The sequence below is a fragment of the Carettochelys insculpta genome, chromosome 9 (assembly GCF_033958435.1).
Source record: "Carettochelys insculpta isolate YL-2023 chromosome 9, ASM3395843v1, whole genome shotgun sequence".
Lineage (NCBI taxonomy): Eukaryota > Metazoa > Chordata > Testudines > Carettochelyidae > Carettochelys > Carettochelys insculpta.
In genome coordinates, this window is record NC_134145.1 from 28,867,979 (window position 1) to 28,893,808 (window position 25,830).

The window sequence follows — 25,830 nt, forward strand, 5'->3', positions numbered from 1 at the left end:
TGAACGGCCATTGCTGTGGAATGCTTTTTGTTTTGTATTTAATGAGTGACAGAAAATGTTCTCGTGCAGTTCTACAGATACAGAATTCTGTTTTTACATATCGTTGTACCATAGGTAGTCCGTTGTGTCCGATGACGACATCTTGAGCTTGAACAGGCTCATTGGTTGTGGACTCTCATGTGGCCGAGGAGTCCAAGCTTTGAATGGCAGGGGTGTTCACAGTGGGGGCAAGGGAATTGTCCTGGCTCTGTTGGTGCAGCTGCTGCTGTTGTTTTCTTCCTCTCACGAGCATCAATGAGGCGTACACGTCACTGCTCTTCAAAGTTGTCATATACATGTCGTACAAGAGCACGCCAGCCTGTTCAGTCTTTTGCATGCTGCTCTAGCTGATCTGGTTTTAAACTAGCATGAGCAGTGTTGGCCTTCATGCAGTCTTTATACCTCTTGTGAGGCCGACCTTGATTCCTTTTGCCCTGGGAGAGTTCACCATAGAGGAGCTGCTAAGGGATTCTTGACTCCTCCATTCATTTGATGTGCCCTGTCCAGTGAAGCTGGGCTCTCAGAATTATGGCTTCGATGCTCGTGGTTCCTGCTCTGTCCGGGACTTCCAGATTCGTAACTCTGTCCTGCCACAGAACGTGCAGTATTGACCTCAGGCTGCGTGTGTGGAAGTGCTCCAGCAGTTTTATATGTTTTCTGTACAACGTCCAGGTTTCACATCTATGCAGGAGACTGGTCAGGACTACAGCCTTGTACACTTTGTTTAGTGGACTGTCCGATATTGTGCTGATTCAACACTCGTGCACTCAGACGTCCTAGTGCCCAGCTGGCCTGGCAGATTCTGGCATTGATTTCTTTGTCAAGGGAGCCATCACTGGCTATCACACTGCCAAGGTACTTGAATTCCTCTACTGTTTTTAACTCTGTGCCTTCAATAAAGATTGAAGCGGGGAGAGCAGCAGATCCTGGAGCAGGTTGAAACAGTACCTGGGTCTTTCCTAGGCTGACGGTCAAACCACAGAGGCGAGTGGCATCAGCAAACGTGTTGACTATGAGCTGGAAATCAGATTCCTTGTGTGCCATAAGTGCACAGTCGTCAGCAAAAAGGGCTTCAAGGATGAGCCTCTCAAGCGTCTTGGTTTTAGCATTCAGACGACGAAGGTCGAAAAGTGACCCATCAAGTCTGTATTTTATGTAGACTCCATGGTCCAGGTCCCTAACTGCGTGGCTGAGGACGCACGTGAAAAAGAGGTTGAATAACACTGGGGCCAGCACGCACCCTTGCTTCAGACCATTTGAATATCTCAATTGGATCTGAGGACTCGACATTTGAAAGAACAAAGCCAGTCATGTCATCCTGGACCAGGCGTGTGAGGATAAAGAATCTTCTCGGGCAGCCAGGTTTTGACAGGATAATCCACAGGGCTTCTCTGTTGACGGTGCCAGACACCTCGGTCAGGTCTATAAAGACAGCATACAGATCCAAGTTCCACTCTTTGCACTTTTCCTGGAGCTGACAAACAGCAAAGATCATGTCAATGGTGCTGCGGCCTGGGCAAAAACCACAGTGTGCCTCTGGTAGGTTCTCCTCTGAAATGCTGGTGATCAGACAGTTGAGGATGACTCAAGCCAAGATCTTCCCAGCAGTGCAGAGAAGGGAGGTGCCCCAGTAATTTCCACAGTCAGCTTTGTTGCCCTTGTTCTTGAAGAGCAAGATGACTGTGGCATCCTTAAAGTCTTTCGACATGTCGTCGTCTTCTCAGATGCTGATCAAGATGTTGTGAAATGCTTCAAGTGACGCTGGTCCTGCCGGTTTGAAAATTTCAGCAGGGATACTGTCCATCCCAGGTGCTTTGCCAGAGCTGGTCTGGCTGATTGCCTTTTTGACCTCAACCATTGTAGAGGGCAGGTCAAGGCTGTCTATTTTGGATTTCTGAGGGATCTGGTCTAGGGCCACAGGGTCAACAATGGAGGGTCTGTTGAGAAGGTTGCTTAAGTGCTCTCTCCACCTATTGTTGATGCTGTTCTTCTCCCTCAGAAGGGTCATGCCATCTGCACGCAGAAGAGATGTAGTACTTGGTTTTGAAGGTGCATATATAGCTTAGATAGTACTGAAGAACATCTTGGAATTCTTGGTGTCAGCATAGTATTGGACTTCATCAGCTTTACTCTCCCACCACTCATCTTTCATTTTGTGAAGTGCCGTTTGCACCTGGCTCTGAAGGTGTTTGAAACTATCCCGTTTGGAGATTGAGGACTGATTGTTTTGCCACAGAAGAAATGCATTCTGTTTTTCCTCTAAGATCTTCGTGATGGCTTCATCGTTTTCATCAAACCAGTCTTGGTGAACTCTTTTTCAGTCCTAGTGTTGACTTGGCTGACTCCATCACCAGAGTTTTGAACCGGTCCCACTTTTGTATTGGGTCTCCTGTCAGAGGTCCATGGGACATCAGCACTTTGTCAAGGCAGGCTGTGAATTTCTCGTGATGACCAGTATGTTGCAGCTTCCCAGTGTTAAAGAAGAGTCTGATAACCTTGAGCTTCTAGCGGTGCAGTGGTGTGATGTGCAGTATAAGGACTAATCTGACGAGTCGATGAATCAGTCCAGCACTCAGCTGCCTGCATGGTGACCTTAACATCTCGAATGTCCTGCCTGCGACTGATGACATAGTTAATCAAGTGCCACTGTTTTGATCTCAGGTACATCCATGTGGTCTTGTATTTATCGGCTTGCCTGAATCGTCAGGTCATTTTCTGCACACAAGCTCAACAGGAGGCGGCCATTGGCATTCATGTTACCAACACCATGATGCCCCAGCACCCCTTTCCAGGTCCTACAGTCCTTGCCGACCCTAGCATTGAAGTCACCCAACAGCCGTGTCTACAAGTGCACGCTACTTCGAAGTAGCGGCACTAACTTCGAAATAGCGCCCGTCACGGCTACACATGGGAATAGCGCCCTACTTCGAAGTTGAACATCAAAGTAGGGCACGTGTAGCCAATCCGCATCCCGCAACGTCAAAATAGCGGGGTCCACCATGGCGGCCATCAGCTGAGGGGTTGAGAGACGCTCTCTCTCCAGCCCCTGCGGGGCTCTATGGTCACCGTGTTCAGCAGCCCTTAGCCCAGGGCTTCTGGCTGCTGCTGCGGCAGCTGGGGATCCATGCTGCATGCACAGGGTCTGCAACCAGTTGTCGGCTCTGTGGATCTTGTGTTGTTTAGTGCAAGTGTGTCTGGGAGGGGCCCTTTAAGGGAGCGGCTTGCTGTTGAGTCCGCCCTGTGACCCTGTCTGCAGCTGTGCCTGGCACCCTTATTTCGATGTGTGCTACTTTGGCGTGTAGACGTTCCCTCGCAGCGCCTATTTCGATGTGGTTCTGCGCAACGTCGATGTTGAACGTCGACGTTGCCAGCCCTGGAGGACGTGTAGACGTTATTCATCGACATAGCCTATTTCGATGTCGCTACATCAAAATAAGCTACTTCGATGTAGGCTTCACGTGTAGACGTAGCCAACAGGAGAAGCTCATCACTAGGAGGAGTTGCTTTCACAAGATGGTCAAATCCTCATAGGAACTTTCTTTTGCTTTGTCACTTCTAGTCAGTGTGGGGGCATAAGCGCTGATGACTATAACGTGGCGAGAGGTGTTGCGGGGAAAGCGGAGCTTGATCATACACTCACTGATGCAAGTTGGTAGGTCAGGAAGCTGGTGCAGAAGTGATATCTTGCTGGCAAGTCCCACTCCATGGATTCTGTCTTCATTTTCTGGTCTGCCGTTCCAGAAGGTTTAACCTCCTTTTGATGCGTAGATGGATCCTTCTTCTGCCAGTCTGGTCACCCTCAGGGCGGCTATGTCAGTGCTATAAAGTGCCAGTTCTCTTGCTACGAGGGCCGTTCTTCTCTCAGGCCTCATAGCATTCTGCCTGTCCAAGAGGGTGCGGGCGTTCCACACGGCAAATATCATCTTTCTTTTCACTGTTTTTCGACCGGTGTGGGGGTAAACCTGCCAGCTGCGGCATGCTGGCCATTTTGGTTGGGACAAGCAATTTTTGGGATACCTTTTCTAGTCCCCCTCCCTCATTTTGAGAGTGAGCAGTGCTGTTCCTAAAACAGCCTGCTCAGTTGCCTGGGATGCTGCCAAACTCCTCTGTCATCTGGGGGTCAGAGTCGAGTGACCGGAGTCCACAGGCCACCTTCGTGTAGTTTTGGAGTTATGACTCCCAGTGGTCACCTCCACCTGTCGCTTCACCCTCTGCCGTCACCGCAGGACTTTGAGGTAGACAGAAGTGATGAGAATGTGCAAAGAACCTGTGCAGGAGAACGTTTAAAGTGGAAAAGCCATTGCACAGGGGCACTTCCACTCTCAGAAGCCTGGTTTCAGTGGTACGAAAAGTCATTGCGGCTGGGACTTCCTAGGCTGCAGTGGATGGCTATGCCGTCTTTGGTGCCTTGTCATTCCCTTCGCTCTCCACAGAGCGTTGCAGAACCGCCTTCCTCATTGTGGGATCTTGCTGTTGATCACATCCATCCAGTCCACCGGGGCTGACTTTGCATGCTGGGAATAGGCAATTCCCTGTCTCACCGCAGGTTTCAGACCTGCCGGCTACCCTCACCTGGTTTAGCCCGCCTGTCGAAGCGGTTTATCGGGGTGTGGCCGCTGCATGCTACAGCTTCTTCGAGCCACAGGTGAGAGCTGGGTGCCAGGTGGGGACCAAAGGTGCACGAGCTGCCCCCGAAGAGACACAACAAGTCTTGACACCAGAGGTGCTACCCCTCCCTAGACACCCCATACACCCCTGTCACATATAAATGTATGGGAAGCAAGAGAGACAAAGCTCCCTTCCCTGCTTCATAGGATTTACTCAAGCACACAACTGGGAGCCTCTTGAGGTATTAGGTGGAGTTTGAGACACTGCCTCCAGTTCTGTCCCAGTCATCCAGGGCTGGTGAAAAGCAGTAAGTAAGGAGACCATGGACTCTCTGCTGAGAAACATGGTCACTGCATCCTTCAGCAAAATCGATCTTCTACCACTCTGAGCTTAGGTATGGCTGCCTGACTATGCCTGGGCAAGATGGAGGGGAAAGAACCTTTTGAAGAACAGGCCAAAATTAATCTCCTGAGCCAGAACCAGCCCAGTGGGGCCTGGCTGGTGAGCAAAGCCCAAGGTGACATGCTGACAGCAGGGACCTGCTGGTGGGTGGTGAATTCCATATTCAGTTGGAGCACAGGACCCTGAAGATGCAGGGCCCAAGGCGACCACCTTGCTGCCTTTCCCTACACCTGGACCTGTTCTAAACGCATGTACTTTTGACTTGGTACACTACTGGCCACAGTCTACAATTTGAATCCTGATCGTCAAGGCTATTTCAGTGATCACTTAGCTCCCTATGACCACAAACTACCATTTTAGTCCACAGGAATCATGGAACCCTGCTGTGTCACATGGGTACCTAGACACATAAGTCTTAACTCCTGGTGTGGTAGGCTGCCAGGGCAGGGACTACACCTTCTCTGCAACAGGACCTCTCCTCCATCTGAGCGATCCTGGCCCTCACCAGTTTCGATAGACAAATGCAGAAAGAGAAGAGAGAAAAGTGAAGCAGGAGAAGAAATTTTAAAATTTCTAAATACACTACATTAATGTTTTTGCAGGGGTAGATAATAGTCTTCCTGAGTGCTTGTATGCTTACACAAGCTTTGATAGCCCTCATATTACATCATAATAAATAAATTTATGATACATAGATATGGATATATATGCTGCGTACCTGGGATTAGAATTCAGCACTAAATACTGCCCAGAGATAGAAGTTTCTGCAGAATCCTTGTTTTTCATGTTCAGACTAAAGACAATTAGAACAATAACTCTTGGGGCTAGATTTCTATACCGGGACACACATGCAAATCCCAGTGTTTACAATGGAATGTTGGGTCACATATCTGAAGGTTGAATTTGGGCTTCTAATTGGTTATATTCATATTCAAAATATGAGTTATAAAATTTTTTTCTGAGGGTCTGTTTCTCTCTTGAGACCCCCTTGTAATTATTTGAGATGGTGGAAGTTTATCCTGATTTCAGACATACAGACATAAATTAGTTTTTATTTCCTCATTGATGCTACAACTGAGTCATTGACAGAGATGGCACAGTGAAAATGGAGAATATTTGTGACTGAACTTTGAGATCTGTAACTGTAGAAGCATTTTGTAAAATTGCATGTTTCTTATGAGGAACTACTTGTTGTTTTGTCTCCTTAAATTACCAGATAAAAGCCAAAGTCAAACTACTTACGCACAGGTTTTACTAACAACTTGCAGTGCCAAAAAGGTTATCTGAGATAAGAATGTAGGTTAAGAATAAGCGTTGCTGTGTGGAATCACTCTGAATTAATTACTAATGGGAAACATTCTGAATGATTTGTTGTTTCTGCTGCTGTTGCTTCTGAAAACAATTGGTTGAGGTCCGCCACAGAAAAGAATCAATTCTGACTGTGTTTACCAGAAGTTTTCTGGGATTCTTAGCTGATTAGAAAATCCATAATTTGTGACATCCTAAAGGCTGTTTTTAACAACTTGTAAAGCGGGAACATGTATGGTGCTAATAGTGCCAATGTATCCTTGATTAATAGGAGAGTTTATATATATATACATATATGTTCCATTAGGGATATCCCCAGGAAGCACAATCTAGTCTAGGAAAAGACTAGGAAAAATCAAAAGCAATAGACTGAAATCAGCAGTACAGAGTTTGTTAGGAGAAAAATAGCAAACAAAGTCAAGGGAGTAGTAAGAGAGAGAGACATTCTAGTCTATGTACTATCAAAACAAAAAAGCAGTCCAGTAGCGCTTTAAAGACTAACAAAAAAAATTATTAGGTGATGAGCTTTCATGGGACAGACCCACTTCTTGAGATGATAGCCATACCAGAACAGACTCAACATTTTTAAGGCACAGAGAAGCAAAAATAGTAATCAAGGTTGCCAAACAGAAAAATACATATCAAGGTGAGCAAATCAGAGAACAGAGGGCAGAAAGAAGGGAGGGGGGAGTCAAGAATTAGATAAAACAAAGTATGTAAAAGAGTCCTTATAATGAGCTAGAAAATTGCCATCCTGGTTCAAACTGCATGTTAATGAGTCGACTTTGAATATAAAAGAGAGTTCAACAGCCTTTCTTCCAAAAGGAACTTGAACAGCCATTTGGAAAGAGAGGCTGCTGAACTCTCTTTTATATTCAAATTTGACACATTAACACGTGGTTTGAACCAGGATGGCAATTTTCTAGCTCATTATAAGGACTCTTTTACAAATTTTGCTTTATCTAATTGTTGAACCCCCACTCCCCTTCTGCCCCTCTGCTCTCTGATTTGCTCACCTTAATGATGATTTTTCTGATTTGGCAACCTTGATTACTGTTTTTGGTTCTCTGTGCCTTAAAAATGTTGAGTCTGTTCTGGTATGGCTATGATCTGAAGAAGTGGGTCTGTCCCACGAAAGCTCATCACCTAATAAATTATTTTGTTAGTCTTTAAAGTGCTACTGAACTGCTTTTTTTGTTTTGAAAGTCAAGGGAGACTGATGTTCAATCCCAAATTTTGTAGGTCTTTTGCTCCAAAGCCAATCAGATCCTGGGGAGAGCTGGGAACTACAGCATGTTCAGCTCCGACATGAGGGAGTCTCTGCTGACCCCTTCTGACCAATTTGAGTACAATCATTAATGTATCCTTAAAGTAGAGGCATCCAGCCTTTCTGTTGTGTCCTTGATGCAAGGTCTTTGAAGTGGAAAAGAAAATGAGTGACTCTCCTTTTTGAGAGGGTCCTGAGAATGCCTCTCTCGAGGGGAGGGGGGAGGTAAGGGGGATGCACACACGGAAGCAGCATATAATAGGCATGCACACGTAATGATTTTATGTCTAAATTTGCATTTTGTAGCTCAGTAGAGAATGGGAGACCTCCTGACCCTGCTGACTGGGCTGTCACTGATGTTGTAAATTACTTCAGAACAGCAGGATTTGAAGAACAAGCCAATGCTTTTCAAGAACAGGTAAATCAGTTTCAACTGACTGTTTCCTTTGATTCCTCATGTGCTCATTATCGGAGCTGTTGTACAAAGGCTAGTGCATGGTAAGTCTCCTAGAAAGGAGACTTTGTGGGTGATTATCATCTTCAAACAATACCCTCATTTTACAGGACAGGAACAGTAGCTGGAGGAAGGCTGCTCTTGTGATCAAAGTGCTGAACTGTGAGCTGAAGAAGCTAAGCCCTTTCTGTTTGACCTCAGGAAAGTCACTTACACTCTCTAGGGCAGGTCTGCACTAGACCTAAAAGTCGATCTGAGATAGACAATTCCAGCTACAACAATTGCGTAGCTGAAATTGGCTTATCTAGGATCAACTTATTTGGCTGTCCTCAGTGAAGGAGGTTGATGGAAGAAACTTCCCTATCAATCTGCCTTACTCCTCATGATGAGTACTGGCACTAGGCACATGAAGTCAAACCCCAGAAGATTGACCCTGACCGAGTCAATCTCCTGTAAGTGTAGATGTGCCCTTTGTGCTTAAGCTTCATCATGTGTAAAATGGAAACTTCCCTACCTCCTAAGGGTGTGGTGAAGTAAATTTGTTACTGTTTATAAGATGCTGAATTCATCAGAAGGAAGGTGCTATCAACAAATTCTATATATTTGTTGCCCTTTTCCAAACCTTTTCCAGTTCCAAGATATCTTTTTTTTGTGGTTGAGCAAACATATCTGCACACAATATTCAAGAAGTGGGTGTCCCATAGATTTCCATACAGGCAATAAGATATTTTTGTCTTATTATCTATCCCTTTCTTAATGATTCACAACAGTCTGTTAACTTTTTTGCACCTCTGCATCTTGAGTAGATGTTTTCAGAGAACTATCCAAGGTGCATCCAAGATCTTTTACGTCATTGGTAAAGACTGATTTAGGCCCCATCGTTTGATGCATACAGTTGGGATTATATTTTTCCAATGTACATCACTTTGCATTTATCAACGCTGAAATTCGTCATCCAGTTTTCTGAGATTCTTGGTAGCTTTTCTCAGTCTGCTTTGGTCTTAACTATCTTGAGTAGTGTTGTATCATGTACAAATTTTGCCACCTCACTGTTTATCCCATTTTCCTGATAATTTATGAATATGATGAGCAGCTTCAACCCTTAAGGGACACTATTATTTACCTCACTCCATCATGAGAACTGACAATTAATTTCTACCCTTTGCTTTCTATATTTTAATCAGTTATGGATCCATGAGAGGACCTTCCCTCTTGTCCTGTGATGGTTTACTTTGCTTAAGAGCCTCTAGCGAGGGCCTTCGTCAAAGGCTTTACGAAAATTCAAGTGCACTTTATTTAGTGGATCTCCCTTGTTCACGTGCTTCTTGACACCTCCGTCCCCCCTTGAAGAATTCTAATAGATTGGCAAGGCATGATATCCCTTTGCAAAAACCAGGTTGACTCGTCTCCAACAAATTATGTTCATTTGTGTGTCTGATAATTCTTTCCTTTGCAATAGTGTCAATCACAAAACAAAAAGGCAGCAAGATAGCACTTTAAAGACTAACAAAATATTTTATTAGGTGCTAAGCTTTCGTGGGGCAAGTCCACTTCTTGAGATCTGGAAATTCCAATCAGTTTGCCTCGTACTGAAGTCAAGCTTACCAGCTTGAGAAAGATATTGGATCTTCACTTGTTGGGCTGCTGGAGAGGAGGCACAAGACACTGGGTGTACTTTCTATCTTAAAGGAAAAAAGGTGATGGCAGGAGCAGTCCCCCTCCTACAGCACTTCTGTCATCTGAGTAGAAGCAGTGAAACCGCAGGAGGTGGAAAGTTCCCACAGTAGATTTCTTGATGTGACAGGGAAGAAGATAATGAAGAAGAATCAATGAACAGGGCAGCCGGGGCTGATTGCTCAGTAAGCTGTTAATGGAATATGGAGCCTTTCTCTTACACATCTCTGTTTCACGGTTCAGAATTGACAAACGTCACAGCAATGAGCAAAAGTCATTGGTCCACGTGGAGTGAGTTTGCTGTGTCTTATGCCACTTGGACAAGTATTCATGTTGCCATCATCGCCAGGTCTGGTATTGACTGACACACTAGCTGGCAGTCTATCCGCTGTGGGGCTAATGACCGAATAAGCCCTTAAAACTGGGTTACTTGCACACAGCTGAGGTGCAGCAGTGGTGCAGCATAGAGAAGTTTGTACTAGAACTGGCCATATGTGCCTTCCTCTTTTGTAGCTCAAGACCATGAGTCTACAGGCCTGTTATTCTGGCACCATTCCTGATCACTGAAACCCAAATTTTCAAAGCTGGGTACTCAAATTCATATTTAGGCAGCTATATCATTACCCTGGTTTCCCAGAATGCTGAGCAGTCATAACTCAGGGCCAGTGACATAGGTGGCTGTGTAGTACTTCTGGAGAAGAAACTCTAGTGCAGCTTTTTTTTAAATGCCTTAACAAAAGGACAAATGAATAACCAAGTCTTCTTCTGTGAACAGCTTCTCTCCATAATGAAGATAGGGGAACATACCTACTTGGAAACAGTTTTATTTTTATTCTGTACATCCTTCGTGGGGAGGTTTTTTTTATAAAAACTTCTTTCATTTAGCTCAGGACATGATAAATTACAAAATATTGGGCAGATTGAAATTACAGCTGTCAAAACTTTATAGTAAAAATCTCTTCCTTGGCATTTTATTTCTGCTTATTTCTTTACTTGGTTTCTATAGTTTTTACAAAATTAATGTTTTTGTTGTGTTTTGCAGCTGGTAGGAAGGGAAGAAAGATCTGGAATCTTTTTATATATGTAACATAAGTTTTTATGACATCTATAAATAAATCCATATCTACAAAAAGTACAATTCAGCAACCCCCTTTTTAATTTGGCTTAAAAGTTATATTTTTAGCATGCATGTTTTAGCAAAGATTTAACTCCTGAAGATGCCTTTTTCCTTGTTACTTTCTGATGTACCTGAAACATTCATACTAGAAGACTTTGGTCATTTAATAGTGATCGCTCTAAACTTTGATACAAAACTGTCTCCCACCTCACTCTGCCATCCAGCCTTTCAAGACCTCCATTAATTGTTTCAAAGTTGCAACTCTGAATTCTTCCTCTCACAGACAAGAAGCCTATCAAAATCCTGTCCTAACTTTCTTCATTTGGCATTGAGCCATTCAGTGCTAAAATGAAGTGCGGGCTGTCAAAAAATGGCATTAAATTGGAATAAAATTAGCTTCTTGCGACTGAGTTAATCTAGCTCACCTGAAAGCCTGGGAAACGAAATTCTAGCTGATTGTGATTTATGAGTCTAGTCTAGTGGCTAATTTTAGTCTCATTCTTATGCAGAAAAGGCCTTGTTTGGGGTAATTCTCTGGAAGGGCTCAAGGAGCCTTTTTCTGCAGCTGATGGTAATTGTTCAGCATATTTAAAAATGAGTAATCAGGAAGAAGCAAGATTTTACTGAGTCTGTTATTACTTTAACACAGTCCAGAACACCACCTGTGACTCCTTTCCTCTACCTCATGAAGGATGGTTTTATGACTAAGAGAGACAGTCTGAGGACTCAAGGGCTCTGGCTTGTCTTCCTCACTGTGACAGACATGGGTGGCTGAGTTCAGCCGTGAATCTTTCTCTGTGCCTTAGTTGCCTTGTCAATATTACAAGAGTAATAATTAACAGCTTTCCTGCACTCTTGTGAGACTGACGCTCTTTAATATCTGTAAAATTTCTGAGATCACCTTGTGGAAGTCTACGTGCTAAGTACTATTTTGATTATGATGAAGGTTGGACAGATGTTATGGATTTGTGAGGGAAGCTGCTCGTCAATAAGGCTCCATTTTATCTAAGTGGGTTTCTGTTAATTGTTGGATCAGTAAGGGTCCTCACATCTTTATCCTCAGGAACCCAGGTATGGCTGCACAGGGGGATCACGAGCTGTGCTGGCATTGGCTGCTGCCTTCTGGCTATCCTCTGTGTAATTACGTCAGGAATTAATGCTCCCTCAGGACTTTCCACCCTGAGGCTACATCTACACTACAAGATAAATTTGAATTCATTAAAAGTGATTTTATAATACTTTTATTTTAATTTGATTTTGCATATCCTCATAACCTTCTGACAAGTTTCCAACAAATTCAACACATTGCTTCCACCCTGAAATCACCAAACATCGATTGTTGCAGCTCTGCATTGTGGAAACCTGTCCCGCAGTTCTCTCAGCTGAACATCTGAGCCACGAGCCAGGTGCAGCAGCCCTAATCAATTTTCCAGCTCCAACAAACCTGAGGGACCTGGGAAACTGACAGCCCCCCAGCCCTGGTCAGTTTCCCAGCTTTCACTAGTAGCTGGGAGTGAGGTGCAGCGTGTAGCTTTCTGGGATATATACAGGACGCTTGTGGAGGCTAATAAATTCAAATTAAGGAGATGGTGCTTCCACACTATTCTTTATTCGAGATTTTAAATTTGTAATTGATGCTATACCAGTCAGTTACTGTTGACATTTTGCTATCGATATTAGGGCAGACTAAATTGAGCTAATGACATTTACAGTGAAGACAATGACATTTTAATGTCAAGCTAACTCCTTTAAATTCGATTTTTATCTCATAGTGTAGATGCAGCCTGATGTAGTTGCCTGACAGCAGGAATGGCAGGCATGTATATAATATGTCTCTCTTCCCACTCCTAGCCGCACACATTGGCGCGGGGGGAAAGTGAGTGAAGTATCCTAGAAGACATAACATTTTGTTCCCTGAACTGCTTTCATTAAGTAGAGGGAGCACAAGTGCCCTTATTTTGTGTAATGGTTAGCTACAGCGTGTGTTAGAGAATTGTTCTCAAATTCTGCCTTTTGCACAATAGTAACTGAATGTTCATTTTTTGTAATGAGAGGTATAATACCACCTCATTGATCAAATATATTGGTACACGTGGGTCAAAGATGCTTTAAAACCTCAATGTGTCTGACAGATAAGGATAAAGAGCTGAGGAAGAGTCTGTGACGTTCAAAAGTCAGTTCTTTCCACCAACAGAAGTTGGTCTAATAAAAGTTACAGTCTTACCTACCTTATCTCTCTCAGATGAATAAAAAGACATTGAGAAAAGTATATTATAAATGATCATGTAAGTGGTTCTGTTGGTATTATTAAATGTTAATATCTCTCTGATTTAAGTGGTTGCAAGTCGATTTCAGTGGAAGAAATCACTTAAAATAAAAATAAATTGGTAAAGAACGGGTCACTCTAACTCTGAGGGAGTTCAGGTGGAGGGGAATTAGAGAGAAAAGTGAGAAGATGCAAAATATGGAAACAGAAAATGTGAGCCATGAGTATGCTGAACAATTGGTTCAAAGAACAAGATACTAGAATAGACTGCAACATATTGCCAGGCTGTACTTGAATTGCTTTGCAAGTATGTCTGCACTGCTTCAGCAGATGAAAACACGAGTCCTCACAATGAAACAGGCACACATGGATGACTTGAGGCACGTAACCCTTTGCTATGGGTTATGACGTTATATATTTAGCAGGTAAAGCAAAACTTGCAGTGCCAGCTACTAACACCACTAATAATATTCATCTGACGAAGCAGGTCTTTGCCCACGAAAGCTTATGCTCCAAAATATCTGTGTCTATAAGGTGCCACAGGAATTCTTGTTGTTTTTCAAGATACAGGCAAACATGGTTGCCTCTCTCATGATAATATTCATGACTGTGATGTAGCCAGAGGATTGTGTTTCAATAATGCTAAATTTACTTAATCATAATCATGCTCCTAGCACCTTAAACAATAGGATTGCAGTATGCAAATGAACAAAAGTCCTCAGTAGGATGATTAGCTGACTTATCTCTGATGTCACAATCCCTGCTACAACAAAGGTCTCTTCAGAGCTGTCTTGAAAGCTGACTGTTAGTTGGTAAATAGCTAGTTTTCCATGTCTCTCTCTAACAGAGGTACCTTAACAAAAACATGGAGGAGTACAGAGGGACATTGGTAAATCAATTTAATACAAATAAGTTTTCCTTTTAAAAAATTGTGATGTTACTGAAACATATTAAACTTTAGGGACAGAGAGAGTGCCAAGAGGAATTAATTTAACTGGATTGCCAGCTGCTCCAGAGAACAAGATTGAATTTAGCTGTTGGGACCATGCTGACAAGATGGTGAACTATTATGATGTTCTAGGTGTTCACAGAAATGCCTCTGCAGAGGACATTAAAAAGGCATACCGAAAACTGGCCTTGAAGGTGCACCCTGATAAAAACCCAGAACACAGAGAGGCTGCAGAGAGAAAATTTCTAGAAGTCTCTAAGGCATATGAGGTTTTATCTGATGCCAAAAAACGGGATATCTATGACATGTCTAGTGAAGGAGATGTAAGTGGAAAAGGTAGAAGTGGAGGGAAAGGTGGAGGTAGAGAGAAAGGCAGGGATTCAGGATTCCCATTCAATAGCCCCTCAGCACCTGCGTTTCAAGGAATGGACTCCTTAAGAGTAAAATTCTGGGATAATCTACTTGATGGCATTTCTGGCTTTCAGCGAGGACTCCATGGACGAAGCAGCAGAAGTGGTGAAGGATACTCTGTCTCTATTGCTGGAGTGTCTCCTATTTCAGGGACTGGATTTACTTCATTTGGTTCCCAGCGAGCTGGGGGCTGCTCTTCATCCTCCATCGTATCACTGAACAACCCTGGAAAAGGCAACTTCAAATCAGTCATAACGACCAGCAAAATAGTTAATGGCATCAAAACCACTACAAAGAGGATTGTGGTGAATGGAGAAGAAAGAGTAGAAACCATTATCGAGCATTAAAATTCTGAGCAACAGTTGGTATGAGACAGCTACTATACTTGGATAATGAGATATTAAAAACAAACATCAAAAATATTAAATTATGATGAGCTTCATTTGAGGGATTACCACAAGTAATGAGGCTGCTAAGGAGTTTTCAACCAAAATCTACTTTTGATTTCCTGAGTCCTAATTAAAAATATTTATAAACAGTTCTTCCAAAATTGTTGTGTTTGGGTGCCATAGACTTGCCAGTTGATTCCTGGGTTGTTATTAATGCATATATTTTTTTCTATAAAATTGTTGTTAATTTTGCACTTCACGTTTATTTATAGTTATCCAAAATGAAGAATGAACGGAGTTCAGGCCAGTCAGTACTTACACTAACATGAATGTTATGTTTGTCATTTGTTTGACTGGGAACCCAAATTCTAATACGCTTTGAAGTTAACGTTCTGAGGACAAACTTTATTCATTTAAATTAGTAGGGAAAACTTAGCACAGGATGAGATAAATGCACGCTAATGTGTTTCTGGTGGGCTGTTTTCTTGCTTGACACAGATGCTGGCAGCTTAGTACGTTTTGATAACTGGCTCTCTACATTTCTGTTAGGGTGGGAGGGATAGCTCAGTGGTTTGAGCATTAGCTTGCTAATCCTATGGTTGTGAGTTCAATCCTGGATGGGGGCCATTTAGGGATCGGGGAAAGAGGTGTTTGGTTTATATATATATATATATATTTTTATATATATACATATCAAAAAAGTGGGGTGGGGGGGTGGCACTTGGTCTTGCCAGGAGGGCACGGTTCTGGACTCATGACCTCCCAAGGTCCCTTCCATTTCTATGAGACATGTATCTCCATATATTTATTTAAAGGCAAATAGCAAGGAGTATAGGGAGTCACCTGGGTCTGAGTTATTTGTTAACGAATTTTAAATCAATAAAAACTGTTGGTTTTGTGGGGGGCAAAAAAGAATCTAAAACAGCAAAGGCAAACTGTATGAAACATCTCTGGGACTTGTTGACTGTAGAAAGCACTCCAACTAAATACACTATGGCTACATCTACAGTACAGCAATCTTAAAAAAGAAATTCTTCCAGAAGATCTCTTCTGAAACATCTTCTTTCAAAAGATCACATTCACACACAAAATGCAGTTCAAAAGATCGATCTGTTCTTTCGATAGAGAGCATCCACATAGCTCTCTGCTCTTTTGAAAGAACGGGCCAGCCATCGAAAAATCTGGTGCCATGAGGACTGCTCTTTTGAAATAGGACCCAAGAAACTTTTGAAAGTAGGCGCTCTTCCAATCCAGGAGCGGACTATGGCTTCTGGAAGAAGAGCCACATTCTTTCAGTTTTAGATCGCAAGTGTATTTTTTGTGTGGATGCACTGCATGTTCTTTTGAAAAAGGATGCAGCCTATGTGATGCTTAAAAGGTATCACTCATTACACTTTGTTCACGCACGTATAGAGTCTTCCAGGTGTAGATGAGTTCAGTGGATTCTGCCACACAGTATTAATCCAGTCAGTGCTTAATATATAATGAAAGAGGTGTGGGGGTTCGGGCAGTTTTTTTTAAACATTCATGACTGATGCAAGCAAGCACAGAGGTGCAGAAGCTATGACCTGCCAAGCCTAGAGGAGCTGGGGCTCAGCCCTGGAAAGCTCTGGCACAAATTCAGCACTCACAGTACTGTGTGGGGAAAAGGATGAAAGCATAGGACTTGAAGTCAAGAGATGTGGGTTTCTGGCTCTGCAATGTTAGAGAAGGCACTTGAAGCAAATTTCTAAAATTGGCCCCAAATTTGGCGGGGGGGAAGGTTTCAAAAACACTGTAAATGGATAAGGACAGACAAAGCAAGAGCGAAAGGAAATATGACCTTTTTTGAAAAGGGAGAGAACAGAGACCCACATGGCAAAGATCACACAAAACAGTCTATGGCAGACCAGAGACTTGAACTCAGAACTTGGGTGCCTTGGTCACTACGTTAGCAACAAGATCACCCTTCCTCCCATACCTAATAATTAAAACCTTTGTCTGCATGTGTGAACTTGAAACAACTGGAAAAAAAACTTTGACTGTGGAGACTTCTAGTTGGACACCTGAATAAAGAGAGTGATTTCTAGACAGTGCCAAACTCAATGGATGCTGCTGGGAGTAAGCATTATTGAAAATCGGTCCATCAGCAGATGTCATCATTTGTACAGATGATTACTGTTTATGAAAAAATAGAGTTGAGTATTTCTGTTTTTCATGAATGATCCTCTTTAGTATACTTCTGTCTGTTGAGAAGAGCTTTGTAATCTGTTAGATGAGTATGTTACCCTTAATTACATGTTAATTCTTTTTCTAGGAAATTGATGGCAAATCATTGCTACTGATGACAAGGAATGATGTATTGACTGGACTTGCATTAAAACTGGGGCCAGCTCTGAAAATCTATGAATACCATGTAAAACCTCTACAGACGCAACATCTAAAGAACAATTCTTTATAGCGAATGGTCTAATTGAGGTCTTCTGCCTCAAATAATAATAAATAAGCAATTTGGTTTCATGTGATGGAACAAGAGGGAACATATGTCTTAAGAATTTAAACCAAATGGAAATTATATATATCCTATTGGATAGATTTGGCAATATACTGAACTGAGACTGGTGGAGGGGATTTTCACATGGTATGTAACAACTTTCTCTTCCAGCTCCCTACACGGAGTACATGGAGATGATTAAATCATGTCTGAACAAAAGGAAGAAAGGGAGTTCTTCATTTCAAAGTCAAACAATTGGTTAACTTTCAAGAGTTAAAGTACTCTTAAAACTTCACATACATTTGGGGAGAGGAAGCAAACATGCATTCTGTTTTATGTCAAAAATCTACTGAAGTTACTGCTCCCTGCAGTTTGTGTGACTGAATTTGCCAACTCACCCCTTTTTGCAAAGGGTCCTATTTTTGACCTTATTAAGGTTTATTTGTGGTATATTGCAATGTTTAAAACTGTATGTACAATTAATATAGCACCTTCTATAGCAGAAGGCCTTCCTAAGAGGTGATGGTTAGTTGTGTGTTTTTGGTGGTGTTCATATTTTCAGTTTGTTTTCACCCATTTTTATTAGCAATTCAAAGTAAAGTACACTTGGTTTTAAAGCGCGTGTGTGGCTTTGTAAAACAAAAAAAAAGTTCCCTTTATTTTAACTTATAAGCATTTCTAATAAATTTTGCAGAACATTGTATAAAGACTGGATTACTGCACAGTTTTTTTAAAAAATTATTGTATTTCGTGGTGTTGCAATGACTAATTTTGATGTTTTACTTGATTTATGATTTAAATACTTGTTACAAAAAATGTGAAAGAAGCTGTCTTGTTGCCATAGGTCTCTGTTAAAAGAGAGTCTCGTTTAATCTGTTTGTACTGGTTCCCAATTTAATTGGCTACTGGCTACCCCAATAAAGTATTGTTTATGTTTTGATTCCATTTACTGCAGAGCTTTTAGTCTCTCTATCTTTTCTTAGTTTTGGTAGAGGAGAAATCTCATTTGTTTTTGTCCATCCAACCAATAGAGGATAGTCAGAAGATGGTACTGTTTAGCTGTTGTAAATACTGTTGTCTTTATTTAGTTGATGTGCTTTCTTATGTGTCCTTCCATGCCCTTGGATCAGATGTGCAGCTTGTATAACTTTGCATAGCTCCATTAACATCTAAGTCATCAGACACAGCGACATTCTTTTTACCTTCTGAAGATCAAACACTTTGAGGTAACTATTTCTATTTTGTTTTGATGTTCCCAGTGAGGATTTATGAAAAATGGAGCTCAATACACAAGGGAGGTTTGGGATCTTTTGCCTTTCCTAACTGAGATTCTCTTTAAGAGGAGGGAGAACTATAGAAGTCGTAAACTGAGATGAATGGGGGCAGATGATGCATCGGTACTACAGTTTTTTTTAAATCACTTTTCTGTGTATGAATGGATCTGATTTTCTTTCCTCTCACTGACGTGATCGTTTATTGATTGACTAATGGTGTACAGAGGTCAATTTCAAAGTTCCCAGAGAGGTCCTCTGTTTTCCTGAGCCTGGTTTGGACAGAGTAGATCGTTTGTGATGGCCTTCCACAGAGGGATGAATTTTACTCTGAATGCCCACAACGCCTTCCAAAACCATAAGACAGATACCATCCCTGCTACCTACAGGGCTTTGTGCATCTCATAATGTTCAGGACTCTAGTTAAACACATCATGTGAGATACAACATGGACAAGGTGATGTAGAGGAGGCAGAGAAGACACAAATGTCTGTGTGGTGGGAAACAAGCAGGAGAAGAGTGATGTAGTGGGAAGAGACTGTGAGGAAGAGGTTGCATGGCTGGTCATGAGATGAGAAGAAGTGAAGGAGGAAGGAAGTACTTGTCAGCCATGTTGGAGGAAAAATGGGGATTGGGAGAGGAGGAGATGGAATGTAGTGGGAGACAGCAGGAAACAAATGATCATATTCCAGCAACATTTGTTCCTCTGGGGTGGATCATGGGTCAGGCCAAAGAAGAAGTGTGAAATGATCACGGCTCTGACTCCAGGGGAGTGAGTTCTGATTTACACCAATAAAAAGAAAATGGAATCAGGCCCTACGTATTTAACTGTTTCTATGCTGTTGAGTAAACTTATATGATTATGTACATAACTGCATGGCTTACAGCCCCTGACTTTATTACATTTATATTTGGAGCTTCAGACTCTGAGATTTGTGTTGTATGCACCAAATTTCTAAACTAACACATCACTTGCTATCACTTGTACTTTCTGCACTGTGGAGAGTGGGGAACTGTAGCTGTGAAATAGTTACTCCTGTTAGTGCATCACAATGTATATTCTAATTATGATTATTATTTGTAGTCTTGTAGCCCAAAGATACCCCAATCAGGATTGAGATCCCTTCTTGGAAGGGTTTTCACAAACAGATAAAAACACACAGTCTCTGCCCTGAAGAGGGTGCAGAAACAAAATTAATCAGTTTGGTAAAAACTGTAGGGGGAAAAGATGACCCATTAAGTTGTTAGGCTGACAAGATAATTCAGGGGAGATAGCCTTGCATGGTGTGATACTACAATGTCTTCAGTAGTATACACACTATCCGACCAAGTCGATAAGAACTGTGAATGTATGTCTGATGGGAGGAACTGCCAGGGTGGACCTGAACAGCAGTCTCTCTAGCCCAGTATCTTTCATCCTGTGACCTGTGGTCCCCTGGGTGTCTGCAGACTGGGTCTAATATTTTCCAGAGATGTCAGCAACTCACTTGAAATTTGTAGGGTCCACAAATGAAAAAAGATTGAAAACCACTGACCTAGTCCAAAATTCTGTTTTTGACAGCAGCCTTTGTCTCGTGCTTTGGAGGAAGGTAACATTTCCATCAATCTGTGTGAGACTGGGCCCTGAATATTTTTGGTCTGTGTTCTGCAATATTTCTATTTAGATCATTTACTAATTTACAGAATGTGCCTGAGAAGTTGTAAAGCAAGTTTGTCTCTTGAGAATCTTGATAGACTAGCAAAAGTAATACTAGACCCTAAATGGATGAATTAATCAGTGATGATAATCAGATGTGCTGACTTGATTGGATAGTCCATTTGCCACCATCACGATTGGTTTAGAAAGCACAGCAAGGAAATGCTAGCACGTATTCATCAGAATAGAAGTGCATTTTGCACTTAGCAAAATGAACCCTCTAACGAACAAAAATTAGACTTATCATCTTAAAGCTATGGTTCAAAGGAGGCTGAGTGAAATCAAGAATCAGTGTTGGCAAGCAAAGACCATGTAGATCCAGAGCGTGGCTGATCAACATGACACAAGACAGCAATCTATGGACCAAGATCAAATTAGCAACCTTTCTGAAATTTCAGGATAGCTCCAGCCTTCTTAAGACCTGTCCAACCTTTGAATAGCATTGGAGGCAGCACTTTGAGACTTTGCTTAACGCTGAATCTGAAGTCTCCATTGCTACCATGGAATCCATTCCTCAGCATTCCATAACAGAACCTCTTGCCAACCCACCATTGTCTGAGGAAGTTGGGTGTGCCACCACATTGGCTAGAAACAAGATGCCAAGTTCAGATAGCATCCCCATAGAAGTCCTCAAAGCTAGCGGGATAGCGCGTGTGCAAAAAAATTCATCAGCTTCTTAGGAAAGGTTGGGATTGTGACAAAATTCTATCCAGCCTAAGGAATGCCAATCTTGTGACCATTTTGAAGAAAGAGAAAAAGTCAGTATATGGGAATTACTCAGACATTGCCCTCCTCTCAGTTGCCAAGAAGATCCTTGCTTGCAGATCAAGAGAATAAAACCAGCCATTGTTTATTGCATTTATAGATCAAACAAAAGCCTTTGATTCTGTCAATCCTGAGGTTTGGTTGTCCATTAAAGTTCATTCTCATTCTCAGGCTTCTTCATTTTGAGGTAACTGCCACGTTAATGGAGATGGTGATGCCGATGTCAAGCTGGGCTGTGTTATTGCCCCAATTTTTTTTTTCCCCAATCTATCTTGCCATGATCCTGATTCTTATTCTTAACTGCAGTGAGTTCTTCAGCTGGTGGCATCTTCATTCTAAAACTAAGGTCAGCAGGACTGTTACTAATTTTCGGTTATCTGACAACTGTGATCTCCTCACATACATCGAGGTTGACTGCAATCCATTCTGTATCTGTTCTTAGGCACCTATTAGAGTTTGGAACCTTCCCTCAACATAGGGAAGTCTAGGGTGCTCCACAGCCTGCCCACCACAAATCCCCTCCCCACTTTCTCCCAAAAGTTGTCATTGTTGGTGAGCTCCTGGAAAACACTGATTATTTCTCTTATCTGGTTGACCACCTCTCCCAGATAGCCAATTGTGATGTGGAAATCAAACATAGGATCCATTGTGCCACTGCATCCTTCAGAAAGCTGTTTTATTATGACTTTATTGACAGAGATCTGCTGAGGGAGATTAAGATCCTGGTCTTCAATGCAGAAATCATCCCCACTCTTCTTTATGGGCGAGAGATGTGGGTACCCTACCGAAGCCATTTAAGCATCTGGAATGGGACTGCTGGTGTTACCTTAGCAAGATTCTTCATATTACATGAGAAGATTGTTGAATCAATGCCAGCACTCTTTCTGCACTTAACCTCACCAGTATTGAGAGATTTCAAAGATTATGAAACATCAGTTTGCTGGGCGGGACATTGCGTGCAGGTTGCTGATGCTCATCTTCAAAAAACAAGTTGTCTTTTCTCAATTTAGAGCATGGTAAGGGGACCTACAGGAGAAAGAGGAAATGCTACAAGGACATCTTAAAAATATATCCTAAGAAGAGAAGCATTGACTTCAAAAACCAGGAAGAGCTGACTGACAAACTGAAGTGGCATTGCTTTATAAATCAAGCCTGAGGCCATTTCGAAGAGAAGCACCTTGCTCAAGAAGCTGAGGAAGGAAAATGTACAACATCCCAGCCAGCAGTTGTGCTCCCTCCAAGCATTGTCTGGCAAATATGTGGGAAAACATGTAGAGCACAGATTGGATTTCTCCAGTACTTTTGTCTCATTAATGACATTTTTGCTTCAGCAGGTATTATCCTCATATCCAAAGGTAGGCAATGATGGCATACAATTACATTAATCATGATTTTAAAGGTATATAACTTAATGAGAAGTGTAATTCTTGTCTACATGCATAAAAAGAATCAATCAAGGTTGCTAGTAAAACTTAAGAAGTATTCTTTCCAAAATGACAAGTGGAAATGTCCGAAATGCAGTGATGTTCTGTTCATAATTGCTTTGCAGTTGTCCATCCCATGTTTTAGTGAGAAAATAATCTTTGGTCTTTGTCACAGCTTTATAAGAAGGCGTGCGAGCTTCTCAAGGGCCAGCTGAAATGTCTGGGATTTAACACCAGATGTGTTTAATTTCTGTTCCTCTTTTAATAAGCTCTCTAAACTGTCTCATACAAGCAGAGCCTAATGGAAAGCATGGAAAAAAGCTTTGTTGGGAAAATGTACAGTAAAGGAGCTAGTTTGCTGCTACTCCATGATTTTTACTTCTTTTCTGTCTCTTTCTGTTAGCGTTGGACTGTTTGCTGTTCTATCGTAATTTTTACCGAACAGTCCATTCTGTGTTTCTTTTGTTAAATTGTAGCAGGCCCCTCTGGAAAAACAAAACTACTTAACAAGAGATTAGGAGTATTTTGAAAGAGGAAGCCAAAGCCACATGGTTTTCAGTTAACCACCCTTCTTTTCCCCTCACAAAAATAAGTAACTGATTGTCACATGGAGAAGTCAAATAGATTATTCACCTCTCTGAAGCAACAAACATATATGGACTGGCATAACCGTTTAATCTTGCATACTCTGGGTGTGTATGCAGTGTGACAGAGGCTGGTCAGATGACATTTGGTTTTGGGAAGAAGAGGCTTTCAAAATCTGGGAGGTCCTTTTGAAAGGCCCCTGTCTACCCTGGTGGGGTATGTTTCGAAAGCGGCACTTTGGCTGCCATTTTGCTAATGAGGTGCTACATATTCATGGCTGCACCACATTAGCATCTGCTGAAGTGGCTCATTAGCATCTCCCTTTTTAAAGTGATTTAAACTGTTAAATCCAAGTTTGACTTAGTGACACCATGCTCCGAAGTCATGAATTGAGCTATGTGAAAGCGAGGCACCTAAATACCTTTAAAAATCCAGCTTCTGGACTTTGTAAACAGAGCACTGCTTAAATATCTCTTCAGATCTGGGCTAAAATATGTGCAGAGTTCTCGAGACGCTGCACAGCATGAGTAATGATGTGTGTTCAGAACCACTGGGAAGTCTGAATGGGGATTTTGTGGTCTGCTTTATTGCTTTGATTAAGTTTGTCTAACCCAATGAGCAGGCTGGCCACAAACACCAGATTAACAGCATAACTTTGCAAGAGGTAGTTAGTGCAATGTTCTGATCTGAAATTCATGTTAGTAACATTATCTAGTATATATTCATTTTAATGTAATCCACATGGGCTCTTAATTCAATACAATAGTGAAGACACTGTTTTCTTTTAAACTTTGCCTTTTATTTTTATCTTAAAAGATGCACAGATAACCAACAAGACCATTCAGTCGTTAAATTGTAATGTAGCAGAAATAGAAAAAATATGAAACTCTCAAATATAAAGCAACAAGTTTTACACAAGGAAGTAAGTAATGTCCAACACCGTTAAAAGAACTAGAGCCCAATTAGTTGGTCAACTAGTGAGCAGTCCAGAGAAATAAAAGCACCCCTGGAACAAATCCATCCCCTAGGGTAAATTCTCTTATTGTCTTTAAGAATGTGTCACATTTTGATGAGCAATAGTTGCCTTCCCGTTTGTTGTGGCGTTTAAGGCAAGCAGATGAATCCTTTTGTGCAAGGCGAAGGTGGGGAGAGGAAAATGCTCTTATGTTGCAAGCAACCTCATTTTCTCAAATGTCCCTTCAGGATGTGGTCCCTAATTTTTAGTTCTACTGAAAGCACATGATCGGATCCACTAGGGCAAAATAAGTCCACATGTACTGAGTGAGGAGTCTAATGCACAAAGTCTTGTGGTGTATGCTTTTCAAAAGTGCCCATCTGATTTAGACACAAGTCGCCTAGGATTTAAGCCCCTATGTCATTTAATAGCTTTAAAAAACCTGCCCCTGGAAACTAAACACAGTAGTTTCAAGCTGATGGAATTTGAGCAGGTTTTATAATATGGAGGTGTCAGCAGCAGGGTGTGAACACACAGGTGTAAGGTGGGTTGGTTTTGCTATTTAATATCTACGCTCAAAGCTATGTCCTGGAGTAGCAAAACACTTTAAAGGAGTTGTAAATAAAGTGGAATTTATCTATCCATTTTTCTCCCCAGAAAGTCGTAGTTCACTTCTTGGGTTGACTCCTGCCTGCTTAAAAAGCTGTGGTAGTATTGTTAAATTAAACAAGCCATAAATAAACCCACAGAAATACCTTAAGCATTTCAATGAATAGCACAGAAGCAATTATATATCTGCATAAGCCCCATGTTTGATGAGCAATGTGGCAGCAGCCATCTAACAAGAACCCTTAAATGAAAATTAATCATCATCTTTATTATTAATATTGCAAAGAGCTATAATGTATAAGTAGGTAAAAGGTGGTTTTATTCCCTCATTTGCTTCATGAAGAAATCAATCTCTAATTGAATTTGCATTGATAATTTAAGAAACAATTCTTTAATTTAAATATCTTGGGCCAGGTCTTCAGCTGTGTAAAGCATTGCAGTCTATTTGAAGGTATACCAATTTACACTACCTAAAAATTGGATTCATGGCCATAAATTAATTTTAGTCTTATTAGGAAGAATGCCTTTCTGCATGAACATTCACAAATAAGTTATAGACTCCATTTAGACTTTTAATCATGCAAAGCACATTACAGACATTAACTACGTGAAGCTTTCATCATAAGCCTAAAAATAATTGGCTTCTGACCAATGGATATTAATGTTTCTGGCTGGGATTTCCAAAGGAACCCCAGGGAATTAGGTGCACACATCCCTCTGCAATACAGTGGGATTTAGATATCTGAATTCCTTAGGCTGCTTTCAAAATCCCCATCTCTGCAGTTTGTAGAGGAAAAAGTCAGGTCAATGAATGGAATGGATACATTTTGAAAAGAAAGCCACATAGTAAGTTTATCCTGCTTGTGTGAGTGGAGCCCATGTGTTCATGTGGTCCCTTGTCAAAACATCCATCCAGTGCTGCCCATCTCTTGCATTTCAGGCTTCCTCTTTTAAGCACTTTTTCCTACCAAGAGTGCATGTATAAGAAGCGTAGGGAATGTCCACTGGGATCAGAACCTGCACATAAATAACACATACATGAATAACTCTCCTCCAGCTGGCGTACCCGTTAGCCTCAGAGATACCATCAATTTAAAATCAATATTCAATAGAACCGTGAGGGCACTCAGCACCTCAGAAGAATAAGCCCCCAGGTATGATTCTTGCC

The 25,830-nt window shown here is 41.7% G+C and overlaps 2 protein-coding genes and 1 pseudogene across 4 annotated transcripts in view; 2 read left to right on the top strand and 1 right to left on the bottom strand.

Annotated features, from left to right (window-relative positions):
• Positions 1-18,267, top strand: part of SAMD13 (sterile alpha motif domain containing 13) — a 31,020-nt gene extending 12,753 nt beyond the window's left edge. For all 3 annotated transcript variants that reach the window (XM_075003291.1, XM_075003290.1, XM_075003289.1), the window contains exons 3-4: positions 7,931-8,042; positions 17,181-18,267. In XM_075003291.1, the coding sequence (XP_074859392.1) occupies positions 7,931-8,042; positions 17,181-17,324 (256 nt within the window). In that variant the 3' untranslated portion in view covers positions 17,325-18,267. The remainder of the gene's footprint in view (positions 1-7,930; positions 8,043-17,180) is intronic.
• Positions 13,994-14,842, top strand: LOC142017934 (dnaJ homolog subfamily B member 6 pseudogene; annotated as a pseudogene).
• A 5,614-nt stretch (positions 18,268-23,881) lies between the features above and the next one.
• Positions 23,882-25,830, bottom strand: part of LOC142017933 (uricase-like) — a 33,032-nt gene continuing 31,083 nt past the window's right edge. Inside the window, exon 8 of the mRNA XM_075003288.1 lies at positions 23,882-25,679. Within this exon, the coding sequence (XP_074859389.1) occupies positions 25,599-25,679 (81 nt within the window). The 3' untranslated portion in view covers positions 23,882-25,598. The remainder of the gene's footprint in view (positions 25,680-25,830) is intronic.